This window comes from Archocentrus centrarchus, chromosome 4 (genome assembly GCF_007364275.1).
Source record: "Archocentrus centrarchus isolate MPI-CPG fArcCen1 chromosome 4, fArcCen1, whole genome shotgun sequence".
Taxonomy (NCBI): Eukaryota; Metazoa; Chordata; class Actinopteri; order Cichliformes; family Cichlidae; genus Archocentrus; species Archocentrus centrarchus.
In genome coordinates this window covers 6288646-6308153 of record NC_044349.1, presented here as the reverse complement: position 1 = coordinate 6308153, position 19508 = coordinate 6288646, and the positions used below count along the sequence as shown (strand labels likewise).

At 39.0% G+C, this 19508-nt stretch overlaps 1 protein-coding gene across 1 annotated transcript in view; it reads left to right on the top strand.

The window, feature by feature from the left end:
- Positions 1 to 19508, top strand: part of brinp3a.2 (bone morphogenetic protein/retinoic acid inducible neural-specific 3a, tandem duplicate 2) — a 57290-nt gene that overhangs the window by 34417 nt on the left and 3365 nt on the right. Inside the window, 4 exon segments of the mRNA XM_030727165.1 lie at positions 1338 to 1528; positions 8235 to 8340; positions 8573 to 8809; positions 13868 to 14090. Coding sequence (XP_030583025.1) covers positions 1338 to 1528; positions 8235 to 8340; positions 8573 to 8809; positions 13868 to 14090 — 757 coding nt within the window.

The following is a 19508-nucleotide window of genomic DNA, read 5'->3' as shown; positions in this document are numbered from 1 at the left end:
AGTTCTCTGACTGGAGAAGGGTGGGGGGGTAATTTAAGATGCTGGAGAGTCCTGGGCAAGTCTTGAAAAGCAGATATGCTTTTTACAAAGCAACACATGTCAATTACTTTAGACACAACTCCTGGCTTTGAAAAGGTCGCTGTTGTGAGTGGCTGCATAAAATGCAACCTTCCCAACTGCCTGAGCTGATGCAACCCTGCACTCTGGCTCTCAGCCAGTACTGAGTGGTATAAAGAGAGGAGAATGAGGAGTTTACCTTGGATCCTTGCCAGAGATATGCCTCTGTGGTTCTGAATGGATAGCCTCTGTGTTCAGAAACATATGGACTTAATGAAATTAATAAATAGATTGCGATATTAAGAGCTTGCCCTTCAGCAGCTGAGTAAGAAAGGCAGTGGGCAGAAAAAATGGCCCTGAAGCATTAGCACTGCATTATGATGAAAAATATGATGTGCAGTGTCTCGGGACCTCTCGTAGCTCCCAGTGTGCTGCATCATAGCTCCTAGACTTATGAAGTGCTGATTGCAATGAGAAGGCACTGATTCAGGGTGATGTGACTTATCCTAATTATGGTCAAGTGTCTTTATGCTTCAGAGGTGCCTGCTGCTGCTGCGCTCACAACCACCTGGAATTGGTTCCACAAGTACTCTATCAATGGAAACACAGTTAATGTCAATGCTAGCTAAGTATTCTAAAACTGACTAGCTGAGCTACAAGATCATGCCCTGAAGTTTGGATGATTTAGTTGACCTTTTCCACTCAAGACAGTATTTTGCTATGTGCAAGAGCTTGCAAATGATCTGCATCTGTGTTTTCAGGCGCTCTAGCTGTAGCTTACATTAGCCTGAGGAAGGCAGCTCAGGGTGGATTTTAATGATCATTCATCTTTTGTGGTTTTTGAGAAAAGTTGTCCCACAAGCTGCTAGAGGCAACTGAGAGAGTCGGGGAAGGTCTCTTTTTTTAAGCCACATAGCAGTCTATTGAGACACTGGCAATAAAAGCCTTTGAATACATGAAAAAAAGTTGCATAACACATTTAAGGAGTTTTTCAGTATCTCCTAAAAGTCATTTATGGATTCCATTTTCCAAGTGTCTTTGCAAGTGGACATATCTAACGTAATGTGGGCCACCTCAGGACAAAATTTGCCACCATCATATCCATCCACCAAGTGTATTTCAAATAATGACAGAATTTGTGGGGAGTGGAGAAGCTAAAAGTGAGATTATATTTTGAGGGCCTCAGTTTCAAGAAGCACTGTTCACTCCCTATTTCCTTCTCAAAAAGTCCAAAACAAATTAAAAATCAAGAAGTAAATGTGAATATTTTTTAATTGCAGGAGAAGAGGCCTTAACTATATTTGTGGATAAGAGAAAACTGAGTAAGAAGGCAGAGGTGAGCGATTACTCGGGTAACTCTTCCACTGTGACTCTGGAAACTCTGCACCAGCTGGCTGCCTCCTACTTCATCGACCGGGAGAGCACTCTGCGCAAGCTGCACCACATCCAGATCGCCTCCACTGCAATCAAGGTATCTTTGTGTATTTTTTTTTCTGAGTTGTTGGGGCTTTTTTAATGGCACAACTATTAAAGATTCTATCTACTTTGACTTTCAGTGACCCATCAGTAAAGTCTGCAATGACAGTACATTACCTAAGGCTAGAACACTAACACTGTCAGTAGTACTCATCTGGGAAAATTCTTTTGCTTCTGTTCCACACTTGTTGATGGGATGGAGGTAAAAAATATGGAAAACACTGGAAATAAATGTTAAATACAGTGCCTAACAAATTTATTAGACCACCACACAATGTAAGGTTTATGCCAGGGCTGTCCAAAATTAACAGTAGTGGCAATGAACAAAAATATTTCTTTATGTTTTTGTAACAGCAAGTTCTTTAATCAAAATTATGCCCTTATTGCTAAAATATAATTGTTGTTGTTATCCATAAATTTTCTAATTTGCAGTTTTATTTAAAAAAAAAAAGGGGGGGGGGGGGGGGGGGGGGTAACAGCCTGCTGTAGCAATCGCAAGACTGGACGTGAAAGCTTCAGTTAATGGGACTGAATTATTTTGCAGTTGCTTTAGACTTTTTCATTACAAACAGGAAATGTCAAATATATTTTAAAATTCACAGACTCACAAATTAGTACTGTTAACAAGCAAGATAATTAACACATATTAATCTTTTAATTGTTGTAGCTGAAGAATGTGTAAAACTTTAAAATGGTTATTAGTTAACAGTCTGTTGTGCAAGTCACGCTATTTTAAAGAAAATCTATAAACAGAATTATGGCTTTTTATTAAATAGATTGAACATGGCATAGCCTACATTTTAAAATTCATCAGCATAATAATTAATACTCTGTAATAAATGAATTACTGTTGAAGAAGAACACTGAAAGTTGTCACACAATCCATCTTTGCCTCCATTTCACGCTCTCGTTCATCCACCGTCCACTCAGTCTCTGGCTTTCACCTCGTCAGCTTTGCTCCTCGTGGCTTTGATCCCCACCCAGCTCAGCTACTCTATATGCTCCCACCCTCTGGATGCTGTACTTGGGTCAGCTACAGCTTTCACTGATATGCACAACAAACAACCCAAATGGTTCTCCTTGCATCCAGTCATCCTCTCTGCCCCACTTTTCCCAGCTCAATAACCCATCCTTGTCCCATTCAAAACTCTAATATATATTTCTTTTATCTAACTCCAGTCCCCTATATAAAGTGCAGTATGATACAACCCAAGTAAGTACAAAATGTTTTAAAATAAGGATTTAATTTATTAGGGGGGGACTATGCAAACCTACCTGGCCCTATTTGAAAAAAATAATTCAGGATTCAACAATAAGAAAGAGACTGGGCAAAAATGGTAACCATGGAGGAATTCCAAGGCAACAACCACTGCTGACCAAAAAGAACACAAAGACTCATCTCACATTTGACAAAAAACATCTTGATGGTTGAGACTTTTGGGAAAATATTCTGTACACAGTCAAACATGGTGGTGGTGATGTGATGATCTGGAGCTGCTTTGCTGCTTCAGGATCACTTGCTGTAGTTGATGGAACCATGAATTCTGCTCTTCATTTTGTGCCCTGAAGCTCAAGCACAATTCCACCTCTAAATGTTACAAAAAAAAAAAAAAAAAAAGGCCTAATCAAAGTTCAGACCTAAATTCGATTGAGGGCAGGTAGGTTTGTATAGTTTTCCCCTTTAAAAACTGAATTTTGGGTAATCTTCGTGTAAAATCTTTGTCTAATCACCTGAAACATGTAAATGTGACAAATATGCAACAAATTGAAAAGAAAAGACATCAGGAAGGGGACAAATACTTTTACACAGCACTGTATTATCTATTAATCAAATTTAACTAGCAAATCTAGATGTCAATAATATTCAAACAAGGTATTCCTTTGTCCTATTCCTTTGCTAGGGTTTAGCCATTTTAAACAAACAGAAACAATAATAGTATATCTACTATCAAATCTATAACTATTTTATTATACTATAAATTATATTAAAAAGTTTGACTCTTATAAACTATCAGAGATAATTTTTTATTCCCAATTGCAACCTTTGAGCCTTTAAAACGTGGTAGAAATGACTGTGGGTACTTTTTTCTTTGTTAACAATTTTTACTTTTTACTATACGGTGATAACAGCAATGAAAATAAAGTAGAAGATTATACTTTTTATCCTCCCGCTTGAGATGAGATATGATCTTCAGCTGCCGTAAGCATATCCGAGTCTGGAGGAAGCTCCATGATGAGTGCATATGGCGAGGGAAAGATAAATGAGTCTTGTGAAACACGCCATGTGACAGTTTGCTGCCTCCGATTGTCACCTTCAGGTAGCATGGGGTTAATAGGGTGACAGAGTGAGGGTGACCCTCCTTTCTACCCTTTTCATTTCTTGGTACACAGCAGTGGTGGTCCTGTGAAGTGTCGCTTTCTTTGCTGTAGCAGAACATGAATCAGATTCCCTGTACTTATATCAAAGCTCTGTCCTCTCACTACATTGTGTTCAGGGAGGATTGGGTATTTCTTTTTGCAGCTAAGGTGGGCCCATGCGAGGTGGAGAAGCAGACACTTTTGTCTGTTTCATTTCTTGGGAATCAGGGTATTTTTTTTTTCTGAAGCTACAGATGGGAAGAGAAGACCAGAGAGTGTGCTTTCATGCTCCAAAGGCAGTCATCTGGCGTAACTGACAGGTGGGAAGTGGTATGAGGAGAGATTCACCTCCAACACTGGTGGGAAGAGAGTCAAAGGAGCGACAGATTCCTCCACACTTGTGCATCATTTCCACGGGGTGTTGACCCGTGCAGTGGCAGAACAGATCTGCATGAATTGAAGCTGAGGAATGAATGAGAGGGTTGCAGGTGAGGCAAAGGATCCCTGGTGGTCTCCATGCAAAGGGAAATTTGAAGCTAATTTTGAAGAAAAACATTAGTGTTGTGGTTTGCTGGGGAATGGCTGTGGACTTTATTCAAGAAGTCACAGCACAGAGGAGAGTCTGATTGGACCAGCTTGTTTGTACAATGAGTAATGACTGCAGTTGTTAAAGAACAGAGGGGAGCATTTTGCTACAATTTGAGAATTTCCTAGACTGAATCAATGGTCATATCCCCACCTGACTCACACCATATTTGCCAGTCTATCTAAACACAGCAATGAACTGTCTGGTGCTAGAAAACAGCAGGGTCCTCTTGTTTTAGATTTTCTTCTTGTGGACAGTCAATTTATTGGGCTTTATGGCACACATTTGTGCGTGCCCAGTCTTTTGACTCGATCGATTGTCAGCTGAAATATCAAAGAGCAGATAGACAGCCACTGTCTATCTGCAGCCACATTTATGGTCTCACTCAAAACAGGTTTTTCTTGCAGAATATGTCTGGCATGAGGACACCAAGGAGAAAAATAATAAATCAGTCACAGGCAAACTACACGCACACACACACACACACACACACAGGCAGCCACAAATTGACACACTCATAAGGGCAGTTGGAGGCAACTGAGAAGGCTTTTTCTTTTTCTTTTTTAAGCCCACATCTCTGTTTTCTGGTGACCATGACCATGATTTTTGACAAATGGTATCAGACAACTGCAAAGTGGTGGAGAATCTAGTGTGAGGTTTTTTTTTAAGCGTTGGTTAAAACTAAACATTAACAGAGAGTGATAATGGGCCTGAAATCCATCAGGTGAACAAAAACACCAGCTTTGAAACAGAGACATCATTTCACCACCAATATTAACTTACAATAAACCCGAGTTGCCTTTACGGATGAGATCAGATGTGTGAATCAGAGCTGCAGTAACTTTTTTGTAATTTTAGGTGAGAGCCAAACACCCCAAAGTCACATAAAATTGAAGTCAGAATCTGAGTCTGAAAGTAAGTTATTTGAAGCTGGCGTGATAACTAGCAGCACTTATCATAGCAAAGTAAGCTCAGTGGTTGGACGTCCACAGAAGAAAGGCTTGAATGTCGAAGGCTCTGCCTCCCATTGTACTATTAAGTATCCTAGGAACCACAACTATGCCAGCAGTCTGAGAGCGAAGTGCTCTATTTGGGTGATATGGGACTATAAGGTCTTTAAGATGAGATGGGGCCTGATTATTCAAGACATTGTATGTGAGGAGAGAGAAATTTTTTTAATTCAATATGCATGTATATAAATTCACCAGATAACAGAAAATCGAAGATTTTCTCTTTTTCACTTGTCTCCTTAATTTTCCTCAGAACATTTTTGATCCTTAGACTGAGGCTCATACTGAGGCTACTGCCTAGTGACTGGCTCTGAGCTCTGCTTAGCTTTAGTTTTAGGCACTTAGCCTTTTTTTTGAGTTTTCTGAAATGTCAGTGTTCAGCTGGGTGAGGGTTATTTAAGTGTCTGATTAGGTTTGTTGAACTTTGTGTCTTCCTCACTCATAGTAGAGAACTCTCAAAGGGCCACAGACACAAGCTAATAAAGTGTGCCTGCTTGTAGCGTGTGTGAGTGACTGTTTTTGTCTGCCACTGTTGTGCATGTTGTGCATCCATAATCTGTCAGAAACTTGTTTAAACCTGACTAAAGTCAATGAACTGAATTCACGTTCTTATACTCAAATTTGAGCCACACACTGGACTTCTCTGAGCAGTCAGAAATTATTCAAGCACTACATTCAACCACTAAAACACATTTTTCTGTTCAGGAATGCAAGTAAAGAACTGCAATTTGATATCTTAAAATAACAATGACATGCTTTACTGTTTTTTCCTACCATTTTTTTTGTAAAACAGCAATTTAAAATAAATGGATAATAATTATATTTTAGTATTAAAAATATCATTTTGGTTAAAGAGCTTGAGCATACTGGTGGATTAACCATTACAGAATCATAAAAAATTATTTTGTAATTACCAGTACTGTTAATTTATGGTGAGGTTTATGCCACAGCTGCCGATACAAATGTATGGTCCCATACATTTGTCAAACACAGTATGTAAGGTGGTCCATCACCGTTCTGAGAACACTGAAAATCGGCCAATTCTGGTCCCTGGCTGGTTGAATGAAATTGGGAAGTTACAGAGATACAACACTGCAAATTAAATCATGCTGGGGTGGGGGGTGGGGGGTTTGTGGCCACTCTCACCGAAACTAAATAAAACAAATATCAGGATGTGAAAAGGATACAGCCATGTGCAGCTGTGTGGCAGAATGTATGTAGCTGGTATAGGCAACAAAATGCATGTGCCATTCCCTTTATACACACACACACACATACACACACACCGGCAACTCTCACACCTAGTGTACATTCATTGCATATAGTGAAAGCATTCATATAACTATGAGTTAGAGTCATTTTTATTTCAATTTTACTCACCTTTCAAAGAATGTGTCAACATGGTCAGCCAGGTAATAATTTTGATTGCTTGCTTCCTTAAAGAATTTTCCGGAATCACTCCTAAGCTCAGGCTTCCTGTGAGAAATTGTGAGGCCAAATTAAGAGGTCTCAGTGATGAGTCACAAAATGTTTGTGAATACTTTCACTGCACTATAATTTTACATGGTGAAAAAATGACTGAAACAGAACATTTTCCAGTTTCTTCTTCTATATTTGCTTCCATCCCTCATGCAGTCTTGTGCTGAGGTACAGGTGGCCAATAATGTCCTATTAAGTATTTTTAATATGCCAGAATGTATCTACAGTGAATAGCAGCTGCTAAGCAAAGCGGAAATTGAATGCTCTGCTCATCACTCAGTGTTTTGCCATATGGCATATCATATGGCATATCAAATAATTCCTTATATGGATTCAATATTCATGTGGTCTGAAACCCAGCATTGTATCTCATTTCCTCACAGTCATATCAGCAGTAAAATCCCTCATAAGGGAAACAAGGGATTTATAATGTGATATAAATATTATAGTCGAAGAATTGCACTCAAATTATCTTCCATTTTCCTTTTTCCATTCACAGAGGATATTCATTCTTCCTCCCAACCCTCTATTCTGGATTAGGCTTTTGATTAAAGAGCCCCATACTGAGTTTTCACTTCCCTCCAGCACTGGCCTCATATTAGTTCCCAAGCCCTTCAGTCCTCTGTAATGGTGCTACTGATCGTCTGACCCTTATTGTCTTGCCTCATCCATCTGTCACTTTACACCAACTGTCCTCTGACAAGTCTGACCAGGACAAATCACTAAACAAAATATGGTGTCCAGCATCCTCAAAGAGAGAAAAATGAGAATGCGTTAGGTGCTCCTCACTATGTCACAGGAACAAAAAGAAGAGTGTGGAAATAAGATCTTTTTCTTGCAAATGAAGTGAAAACAGGGTCTTTGTTAGAGCTGCTTCGTGACAAAGGTCAATCGAAACATCTTCAATCAGTGGCCGAGGTTGGAAAAAAAGAAAGAAAAGTAGCATTCTTGCATAGAAATAAGAGTGGCAAAGCACTCTTACAGCAATTTAGAAGAATCAAAATGAGCTTACCCTTGTTTCCATTCCTTTCACATTCACCACTGCAATCGATTATGGAGAAACTGCTTTATTTAATCAGAGTCGAGACAGCCATTTATGTTGCATAAGGTACATTTTCTTTGACCAACTATACCCCATTTGTATCCGAAATGTAAAAGTACCCTTTAAACATATCTCTGTATAAAGAAATCTAACTTAATTATGCACTTGTGCTAAAATGGATGCGGTTGGGAATTTATAAATGAGCTTTTTATTTGTTGTTGCCCAGGTGACAGAGACCCGCACAGGTCCTCTTGGATGCAGTAACTATGACAACCTTGATTCTGTGAGCTCAGTCCTGGTTCAGAGCCCTGAAAATAAAGTCCAGCTGCAAGGTTGGTTGAATTTTTTTATTTTTTTGTGACTTTTTTGTGACTTTCGTGATATCTTTTTAAAAAGCAAATATTATCTGAAAAGTTTGAGCTCTTGAGGTAAATACCAGTAACTCTTTCTAATGCAAATATGAGGCTTTCTAGAATATATTAATTAAGTTACACGCTCTTCCCGCAGTTTCATTCTCCAAGTTCTCAGTTTGATGACAGTACTACACCCAGCTTTGTTTTACAGGCTTGCAAGTGATCCTTCCAGACTACTTGAGAGAAAGTTTTGTACAGGCTGCTCTCAGCTACATAGCCTGCAATGGAGAAGGTGAGTTTGTGTGCAAAGACAGCGACTGCTGGTGCAGCTGTGACCCTAAGTTTCCAGAGTGCAACTGCCCCTATATGGACATCCAAGCCATGGAGGAGAGCCTGGAGAGAATCACAGAGACTTGGGGATTGCTGTATAAAGAATTTGAGGAATCGGGTAAGTAAGGCCACATGATAAAAATGCATTTTTATTATTGCAGCCTTTCACATTGCATTCCTCATTCTAAATGCAGGAAAATCAGACCGTTTGAATATAAATCATTTATACGAGAGGAAGTGGGGATGAATTCAGCTGTTTTATCTGCACCATTAAATCTGAGTGAGAATCCTCTGTGTATGTCCCTCCCTATTCTATGATTTAGAGGTGAAGTATAATAGTTGATTGAGCATTGGGGATTCTGGCACACTATCTGCATATAGCAAATTAACAACACGACCAGATTAGAAAAAAAAAAAAAAAAAAAAAAAATCAACAGCTTTCAGCTCAGGTAGTTTACAATATGTCTGGAGCAGATTAAGCAGCTATAAAACCCATTTATTCCCCGTCCAGCTTTTCACATCACCAGTGAAACGGAGTTTGAATGGAAGCTCTAAGCATAATGTTTGGTTATTATTGCTGTGCTCGGTCACCCAGCCTCAGTGATTATTACTCAGATGAAATCAAAATTGATGTTTTTTTTTTTTTTTCTTTTTTACCCCCACTCTTCAAATTTGGTTTAAATGTCCCTAAGTGTAATTTCTTTCAAACTTTATGTTCTACTAGCTGGCTATGAAGCTGGAGCAGGAGCGTGCCCAGAATGTAGATACTCACAGGTATCATAAATGTGTCCTTTAGCCAGGAATAGAGCAGATTTTGAACTCACTGCTTTATCAGCAGAAGCAGAATCCAGAAGTCATAAAGACTGTGGCACAGGTGGAAGAGCGGGTCGTTCAGTAATTGCAGGTTTGGCAGATTGATCTCCAGCCCCTTCATGTGCTGAAGTGTCCTTCAAAAAGACTGAACCTCAAGACTGTCAATACAAGGAGGACCTTGCATGGCAGCTGAGCATATGAAGGCTTAGTGACAAACATATTGTAATGTACTTTGTAGAAGCTGGCTGAGGAACTATACAAGTGCAGACCATTCACCATTTAAGTCCAACGATGGATGGGTGGATGGAGTTTAATAATAATGCTTTTTAATTTTGAACCAAAAGCTGATTAAAGGATACACTGTATATAGTTGCTTACATAGCCATTGCTTTCAGATGATCTTACTTCACGTAGTTTACGTGCAATTTATGGGAGAATGATAAAGTTCTTGAAACCAATAAATATGTCCTCATTATAATTTTTGAAATTCAGTGTTTTCAAAGTCAAATAGAAACTCAAATACTCCCAGTGGTTTTTCAGATTTAGATTTTTCAAATTTGAAACCATGAGCCAAAGAGAGAAATTTATCTTTGTGCTCCAAAGTGCACTCATTTTTTTCATTTATTTATTTTTTTGGCTTTAATAAAAATGATGAAAAGGTGAGAAGTGACTCTGCAAAGCACCACCTGCCAGATGTCGTCCCCGTTCGGGTACTCCAAAGTCCACATTTGTAGTCAAAACAGAACAGGCTGCCAAGGTCTGTCCACTTTAAAAGGCTCTTTCAAATGCAACTGAGAAATGCAGCATTTATTTGCTTCAAACTGCAGGACTGATAAATATCCTGAACTAGCTGCTCCAGGAAGCCATAAAGGTTTTTTTTAGTAGTAGCCTGATGTATATGATGTAAACACAGGACGGAAAAATCACAATAAGGTCACACAGAAGAATTGTATGTTTCATTCAAGCTTTTAATCTGCAGTAAAATCCCACACCTCATACAGTATCATACAGGCTTTAGACAGTTTTACCCTGCTGGTATTTAAAACTGATTAGTGGCAACATATATGGAAAATGTGAATGAAAACAGAATTAAGTATTTTTCAAATGATTCAGAGTTGAGCTACCACTCCTCCAGATTGAAAGGAGCCAAGGAAAGGAGTTGAGGTGGTTCAGGCATCTGACTAGCATGCTTCCTGGATGAGGTGTTCCATTCATGTCTTACCAGGAGTTCCTCCAGATGAGATGGAGGAGGTGGCTGGAGAGAAAGAGGTCTGGGCTTCTCTGCTTAGGCTGGCGCCCTGCAAAAGTAGTAGATGGAGGTTAAGACTTTCAAACGTAAAGTGGGTTATAGACTCACTAGGCTGAGTGGGCAAGTAGTTCAACAATTTAAGAATAATTTTTGTCAAGAATTTGGTTTTTTTATCATCTACAATGTAGCCACTTAATATAGCTCATAATTCTGTAGTGAAACTCACCGAATGTACTCAGAAACACCTCCAAAAATTGTTGTTAGTGAACACAGTTTGCGGCATCTACAAATTCAAGGAAAAAAAGAACAAAACAAAACAAAAAAAATAACTACCATACATAATAAATATAAACGTGATCCAGAAACACTGTGATCTTCTGTGGGCCAGATCTCACTAAAACAGTCTGAAGAAAACATTTGCATTCTAATCAATAAAAGGATGAAATTCTTTTCAGAAATCACTCCGTATGTGGCAGAAGAGGAAAGGGATCATCTGGCTTTCAGCACACACTTCAGATGACAACATACATGATGTGATAGGGATGTATAATAAATGGTAAATGGACTGGTACAGTTAAATACAGCATACCCCAGGCATATTTTATTTACATTTTGCACAGTGTCTAAACCTTTTTGAAAACAAGATTGTAGATGAAAAGATTCTTTCAAATTCATAGTGGTTTGATATGTACTACTGAGTTTCAAGAGCATGGAGGAGATTCCAGGAGACAGGCAGTTACTCTCAGAGAGCCGGACGGGGCCGTAGAAGTTCCGTAACCCATCAGCAGGGCCGGTATCTGTTCCTTTGTGCAAGGAGCAACCGGATGAGCACTGCCAGAGCTACAAAATGACCTCCAGCAGGTCACTGGTGTGAATGTCTGTGACCAAACAATCAGAAACAGACTTCATAAGTGTGGTCTCTAGTGGGCCCTCTGCTCACTGCCCAGCACCATGCAGCCTGATTGGCATTTGCCACAGAATACCAGAATTGGCAACTGGGGCCCTGTGCTTTTCCTTAATCCTTGGACCCACTGTCAGATGCATGATGATGCTTGGCCTCATGTGGCAAGAGTATGCAGGAATTTCCTGGAAGATGAAAGAACTAATATCAATAACTGGCCCCTACGCTCACCAGACATAGATCCAATAGAACACCTCTGGGGCATTATGTTTTGGTCCATCCGACGCCACCAGGTTGCACCCCAGACTGTCCAGTAGCTCAGTGATGCCCTGGTCCAGATCTGGGAGGAGATCCCCCAGGACACCATCTGTCATCTTAATAGGAGCATGCACCGACATTGTCAGGCATGTATACAAACACATGGGGAGGCAGCCCTCTGTAGATTGATGCCATCAAATGATGTGGCATCCTTTCATTCCTAACACATCACGCAGTCCATATCAGTTCATATCCAGTAGGATTTTTTTCCCCATTAATTGGTGGAAGAAAATGAATGGATGGATGTGTTCCCTTATTTTTTTTATTTTTTTTTTGAGCAGTGTATAAGTCAAATATTTAGCAATGTAACAATAAAATTGGGAAAATACACTAAACATTAAATTCAATTCAGTTTTACTCATATAGTACCAATTCACAGGCTCTTTATACTGTAAGGTAAAAACCCTGCAATATTAGAGAGAAAAGCCCAACAATCAGACAACCCCCTATGAGCAGTACTTGAGCAGCACAGTGGGAAGGAAAAACTCCCTTTTAACATGAAGAAACCTCTGGCAGAACCAGGCTCAGGGAGGGGCAGCCATCTGCCACCACCGGTTGGGGGTGAAGAGAGGGAGAGAGGACAAAACACAAACTACAGAGAGACGAGACACAGTTTATTGACATGCAGTAATTGTCAATGAACCAAACCAGATCTGGACTCAGGAGACTGTGACAGTAATGATGACAGCATTCTGAAAGCAAAGCCCTCTGTTTGGATGATAATAGTACTATGAGATTTTTAAGATATGATCTGGCCTGATTATTCAAGGCCTTGTATGTAAATATGTGAACTATGGCCTGTCTTTGTAGTATCTGTCTGTCAGTATGCTCTCTGCAACGTTTTGGATTAACTGAAGGTTTTTTAGGGAGCTTTTTAAAACAGTCTGATATTAAGGAATTACAACAGTAATTCACACAATTACAACACAAATCAGAGATTTTGACACCAAATACTGAATAACATTCAAGAATAATACTTCTTATTCTACTGCTTTAGTTATTTTCACTGTGAATTTTCACTGTATCTCAAAGAACAGAGGTTTTATATTGTATTCTTTTTTTTTAACCTCTGTTTAACATTTGGTGGAATAAAATTAACTAAAATAATATTGCAAGATCTTATTATTACAGTATATTACAAGTTAAATAACTTAAGAAATGCATGCCTTTGGATTTCCTAACAGCAGTGCCTCCTAAATTAAATAATTTAATTACATGAAGTACAGTTAACACCTATATTATGGACTGCTGTAAGCAGTCCTGGTTAGGTATTCGATTTTCCGATTTGGCTCTTTTTCATTTCTCTGCACACTTGACTGGTGTCCTTTAACATCTTCAATATATTGAAACAACTTGGCCGTGTTTCACGTTGAAGTGGCAGCTTTTCTATTTCAGCATTTCCTAATAGCTGTACAGCATTCAATCTTCACTTGTCCTCTTTTTCTGTGCACATCATTGGGCTTTTTTTTTTTTTTTTTTCACTGTCCTTGTCTTTTTGAGTTACATACCTTAAACAAAAAGGAGCGTGCCTTTCAGCCACAATTGTGTGGGCGTGTTAACATAAGCAAATATTGTGGTCATGTGCTGACAGTAACTGATTGGTTGTTGATGAAATAAGCTTTGAGTCCTTGTTAAAATTATAGGCAAGTTGGGGTAAGGCAGCTTCACAGCATTAGGCTGCCTGCCTGGTTTCATAAAGACATAATTCCAAATTCATAGTGATATGAGCAAAACTGGGTTGGTTAGAATTTCCCAACTACAGGTAAGTTATTTTTTCATTTCCCACTCTTATTGCAAAGAGAGTAGGTGCTCAATATTACTACTTACTTAATAACATAGACTGCATTGCTGCATTGTGATGAATTATCCCTTTTATGTCCTCTCTATTGTTGCAGAGGAATTCAAGGCCTTTTATGCGAGGCTGCCCCAGAACTATTTCCTGAACGTGTCAACTATACAGCACTTGTGGTCCCTGGACAGCCTGTTCCAGTGGCGCTATGAGCAGCTGGAGAACAGCATGCGGGTCCTCTCCAGACGTGCCCAGAGAGTCATCTTCAAACTCTTCAGTCTCAGTAAGAGATGTCACAGACAGCCCCAAGTGCGCATACCAAGAGAACGGTGAGCAAAACCAACGCCTCGAGGCGACTGTTTGTTCTGATTTGGCGCTACATAAGTAAAATTGAACTGAATTGAACCACCACACACTGTCATGCTCGCCATCATTATGTCTATATTATATCTTAATAATTTCTCATACTATAACTCTATTTACTGTGGCTTTTCACACTGACAGTGTCTTTTGTTGCAGCATTCTTGTTTGATGTTTACCCCATAAAATTTTCACATCACAGTTTGGATTAGTCTAGAGAGAAAAGTTGCAGACACATTGATTAGAGTAAACAAGTTACCATTGTAGTTGTGGCATTTTGCCTGTATACCTTTGCAATTACTTTTTGAATAGGCAGAGTTTATGAAATGGATTTCTTGGATGAATCACTTTTTTGCACCAGCATTTGCTAATAATTTATGTACATCTTGTTGCAGTCATTGAAATGTTGTTGAACCAGGTCAGACATTATAACAGCTTTAATTTTTCAACCACAGTTTTTATAGATGCATTTCTCTTGAAAGGAGTTCGCCTGGCATACTTTACTACAACAGTAAGCTCCAAATCTCTGCTCTATGAAACCTTTATGCAGCTTCATGAAATTTTCTTAAAATATTACACTCCTTTTTTCATTTCCCTGGACTTAACCCCAGTAATGCTTCTGAAACCAGATTTTATTCATGCCTGAAATGAAAGATTCATATAAATCTGCATTTTGTGTGATTACAAAGACAGAATGATGAGGGGGTTGAACATTTGTTAATTAAAACTTAATTAACAAGTCAAGTGACAACTTTCAGATTAATTTACACAGGAGTGTTAAATTAGGTTTTAGATAAATTAGGTTACACAATTCAAGATTTATTAACACACTAATGATACCTAAATGGTTGTGTGGCAGTATTTGCTAAAAAATAAGTAACTATATTTGTTACAAAATGATGTCTGATGTGTGACTGGTGTGGTTTTGTTTGGCCCACCTGAATTATTGACTGATGTGGAAAAGTTACCTAACTTGTTAAAGCAATCAACAATTACTGACACACTGCCACTGGTGGGTAACTTCCACAACCTCCCGTCTGCTCCGCCCTCCTGCTTCCTTTTATTTATTTTTTTAATAACATAATCATTTAAAGATGGGTAATTAAACATACATATCAGCATCAGCTGTTGGCGTTGAGGATTGTCTTTTTTGGAGGCCACGCATGTAAACTGCAGTTATTGAATAGCAATATTAGTTATTGCTTCATTTGTTTTTGTTGTGTTAAATTGAGTGACTTGCTAATGTTTTACTGTGGAGATCTGCTTTGGTCCCTTTGATGTGAGTGACTTTAGACTTTAGCGCTAATATGGAAGTCTTCATTCCCTTGTCCAGATTTTTGAGTGAAGAAGCTATCCAGATTTGCCACCTGCACCACCACAGATTTTAAGTTGTTCACCCATTTAATAACATGTTATTCCAAGCAGTTTGTAAAAATCTAAAGGATGGGGAAAAAATTCCAGACAATTGTTTTCATTCATTGACTTTTTTCCCACCATTGAATTATAGTGTGCAAACCCTAACATCTTGCACCTTAAACATTTGCTGATTCCCATGCATTCCATGAATGTGATGATTACAGAGGAAGCGCGGGACACACACAAGCAGAGTAAAATCCAAAATCTAGTCTTTAGTTCAGGCATGGGTGGAATGCAGAAGCAGAGTCAGTTAAAAGGTGTGTACAGACCTTTTGCCTGCCTTTCCTGAACAACAAGACAATCTGACAACTGGGGACTGCATGGCAGGAGGCCCAACTCACACTTCTCAAAATATACTGAGGAGTATGATTGGCTAGTTGGAAACAGGTGTGAGAGACATCACAGGGGAGACCAATTAGGGCGGGGCATAGTCACAGTGAAGGGAACGCTAATAGAGACAGGAAGTTAAACTGAAAGCAGTGCGTACAGACTAAGAATTACAAAATGAAACAGGAAGTTTCTTAACAGAAACCCAACAATAAGAATAAAAAAGTCATTTGTCAGTAAAAATATAGATCTGCCATTGAAAGTGTTTGATCTTTTTCCTGGTGGAGACAAATCACAGACTAGTCTTTTAAGACTGAATAAAATCCACATTCGTAATGGGTGCCTTTCACCTGCCAGAAGAGGTGATCACAGAAGATGACGAATCTGGCCATCACTGTCAGTCACAGTACATTCCCCTCGATTCCAGTAATGCTGCAGAAATGGAGACAACAGCACATAAATCAACTTTCAGTTTAATCTATACAGTTCACTCTGTTTAATGTCCAGCCCATGTCTCTGTTGTTCACCCTGTTTCTCAGCGTACCCTCTTCTTAATCAAAATTATTTTCTCCACCACATTGCCAAAACACACATTAATCACCGATCTATGCAGCTGATATTTTCACACACTTGCCAGGAAGCATCGTCGGCCTCATCCAAGGAGTGTTTATCTACGTTATTACTGCCACATCAACTGTGAAGCCTTCCCTTTCTTTTCTGTCTTCATAGAAATCTCCATACTTAGTAGAAAGAGATTCGGAAAGGGGTTTTTGTCAGTTTGCTTTGGAGAGAAACGGAAGCTCTTGAAATCCCCCACACACACACACACACACATACACACCGGTCTCCCTTTAACATCCTGTTCGTAGCACTTGCGATAGATGAGAGATATGTGATTGATTTTGATTCCTGCGGGCTAGTTTTCCACTGCGCTGACAATTATGAGCAAATAAGCCAGTGGAAGCAGCAGTCGGCTTGGCTTTTGTTCGGCATCTAATGATGAGACAGTGCAGTACACTTTGTGCTCAAACTTTTGCCATTAGGCATAATGATGCACATTGCCATTCAAGTGATGCTTTTAGTACTTATGCTTTAATCAGGTTAGAAAATGCCCTTTTTATGCATAGACTTCTTCCAAATAAAGGTGCTGATTTTTTTCCTTTTTTTTTATGTACGCCAAGGTTTTGAACATTTCTCTGGAGGAGCCTTCTCCTCTTTGACTTCGTATGGAGCGTAATTAAGGTTTCACTTGAAAAGTGTTGAATAGCTTTTTAATGACCCTTTCAAGGCATTTGGTAGATTTGACAATTTTGTCTTTACAATCATAGTGTTTAATGGACATTGTACAGATAAAAAGATGGCCTGAGCGTAATTATTGCACTTCATGACTCTGGTCTGTTCTGCTGTTGATGGCTCAGTCTGTTATTGACTCACTAATAATATACAGTACCTCTGGCAGCAGAAAAATACAAAATGTTTTGAAAATAAGCGGCATGGAGCTCCTCTGAGGAGCCTGTGCTGCAAATTTGACATTGAAACATTTGTAGTATAATTATTGTAAAATATTGTAGTGATAATAATGATTTGGTGTAATTCTGGGGTACCTGCAGAACCCAGAGATTTACCTTTTTTTATCTCACATGAATTTTATGCTACTATTACAATGTTTCATTATTTTGTCAATATGTTCCTTAATGACTCAATATATATAATTTCTTCCTACTTCCTGTTCTTTCAGTGTTTTTTAAAAATGCTGAGTACAGGGATGTCAGGTGACTTCAACTGAAAGCAGTAAATTCCACGTATGCATCATGTACACAAAGATACGTGGTTTTCTTACTTCTTTCCTGCACAAAGTTCTGACCTCAACTCCATCCAGCACCTTTGGGATGAACTGGAACAGAGCCAGACATTATCGTCCAAAATCATTACTGAACCTCAGTAATGCTCTTATGACTGAAAGGCAGTAAATCCCTGCAGCCATGTTCCAAAATCTTCCTTCCTTCCCAGAAGAGTGGAATCTGTTATACAGTAGCAGCAGATTAATGGCAATGGACTGAGAATGATAAGCTCAATTATCAGATTAGGATATACTCTGTAAGTGACCGTATTATTGTACATCATTTTAGTTAAAGCTTAACTATTAATACTATTGATAATTTATGTGCATTATCCATAGAATCACAGCTCGATAGCCCTGCAAAAAAACAACTCAGTATTTGGCTGATCTTTATCAAATCTCTGTGTTGCTGGCTGCACGCGGCACAAAACTCTGAATTACAGCAGTTTGAAGTAGAGTTGTGGAGAGCAGGAAGCCGGTACATAATCACACCAGGGAACTAACAGTACAACCGCACTCTTCTATTGGTGACTGCTTTGCTGTGCTGAAGCTGTTGGAGGTGAAATGCCTTACCCACAGGTAGCGGTTGATGGAAAGGAAGAGTCCTTTCGGTTCATTTCCCATGACCGCACTTTCCATTAGAGGGTTTTGATATTCAAATCAGTGATTTTCTGAACTCTGGCTTGCTTGCTGCTGTCAAGCACACAATAAGAGTGGAATACAGAGGAAAAAGCCCTAAATGTAATCCAGCAAATATTTTCAGATTAGCATAAAGTTTACTTCAATACACCCTCATCAAAAAAGCTTTCGTTTTCTTTTTTACAAGGAAAGCCAGCGGTATAGAGTGAGCACTGATTCTCTTCAGTAAGCAAAGAGGATAAGACCCATAAAGGGATCACAACTGAGGAAGCCCTACAGAGGGGAATCAAACTCAAGTCCACATAGGGGAATTCTATGTATGTCTGAGATTAAGTTGCAGCTACAGCTGCTGTGCACTGCTAATATTTATGTCACAAACTCAACAATTTTTCTTGCTCTCTATTCAGTTTCTCACTCTCTATTTTATAGTGTTTGTACCCTGGATAACCTTCAATCATAAAATCACAATGTGTGAGACAGCAAACTAATACCAGAGACTCGGCTTTGCTTGTTCAATATGTCTGCATACTTTCACATTACCAAAGAAACAAGTAAAATACTGACCGAATGCCAAAGTATTTCCTGAGGGTAAATCTCTCTCTGGAGCCATGTTGGGTTGTGAACTCACTGCCACATAATTGTTCAGTTATTGAGGAATTTTATGCTTTTAAGATGTTTTGGCTACACAAATGTTTGTTATCAGCCTACTGTAACTGTTAACCCTGTGTTAGACTCAGGGTCTAGCAGTTCTGGTGGATGTCGTGTCCCTCAGTATAAGATACTAGCTCTTAGTGCTGTTTTCTCATGATTAAATTATTTATAATACTTCTCTTTTATTTTACTATTTTTGTGTTAAGAGAATTCTTTGACAGCCTGACAAGAATCTCAGGTCAGGCCTGATATCGCTGTGAGGCTATCAGGGCAGGCAAGAACTTTAATATTATCCTAAAGAAACCCTTATGGATTGTTCTGGAACAAGTTTTAGGTCATCATCCCATTGAAAAAAATGCAAAAAGACTGACAAAGAACAGACAGTCCTTTGGTGACAGTGGAATGACTGTCTCATAGTCATTTTAGTCAAACTGTAGCTGGTTCCACTTGATCTACGTTAGAACAAAGTTAGATCAAAATTTTCCACCACTTTCAGCCGTGTCTTGTGAAGTTT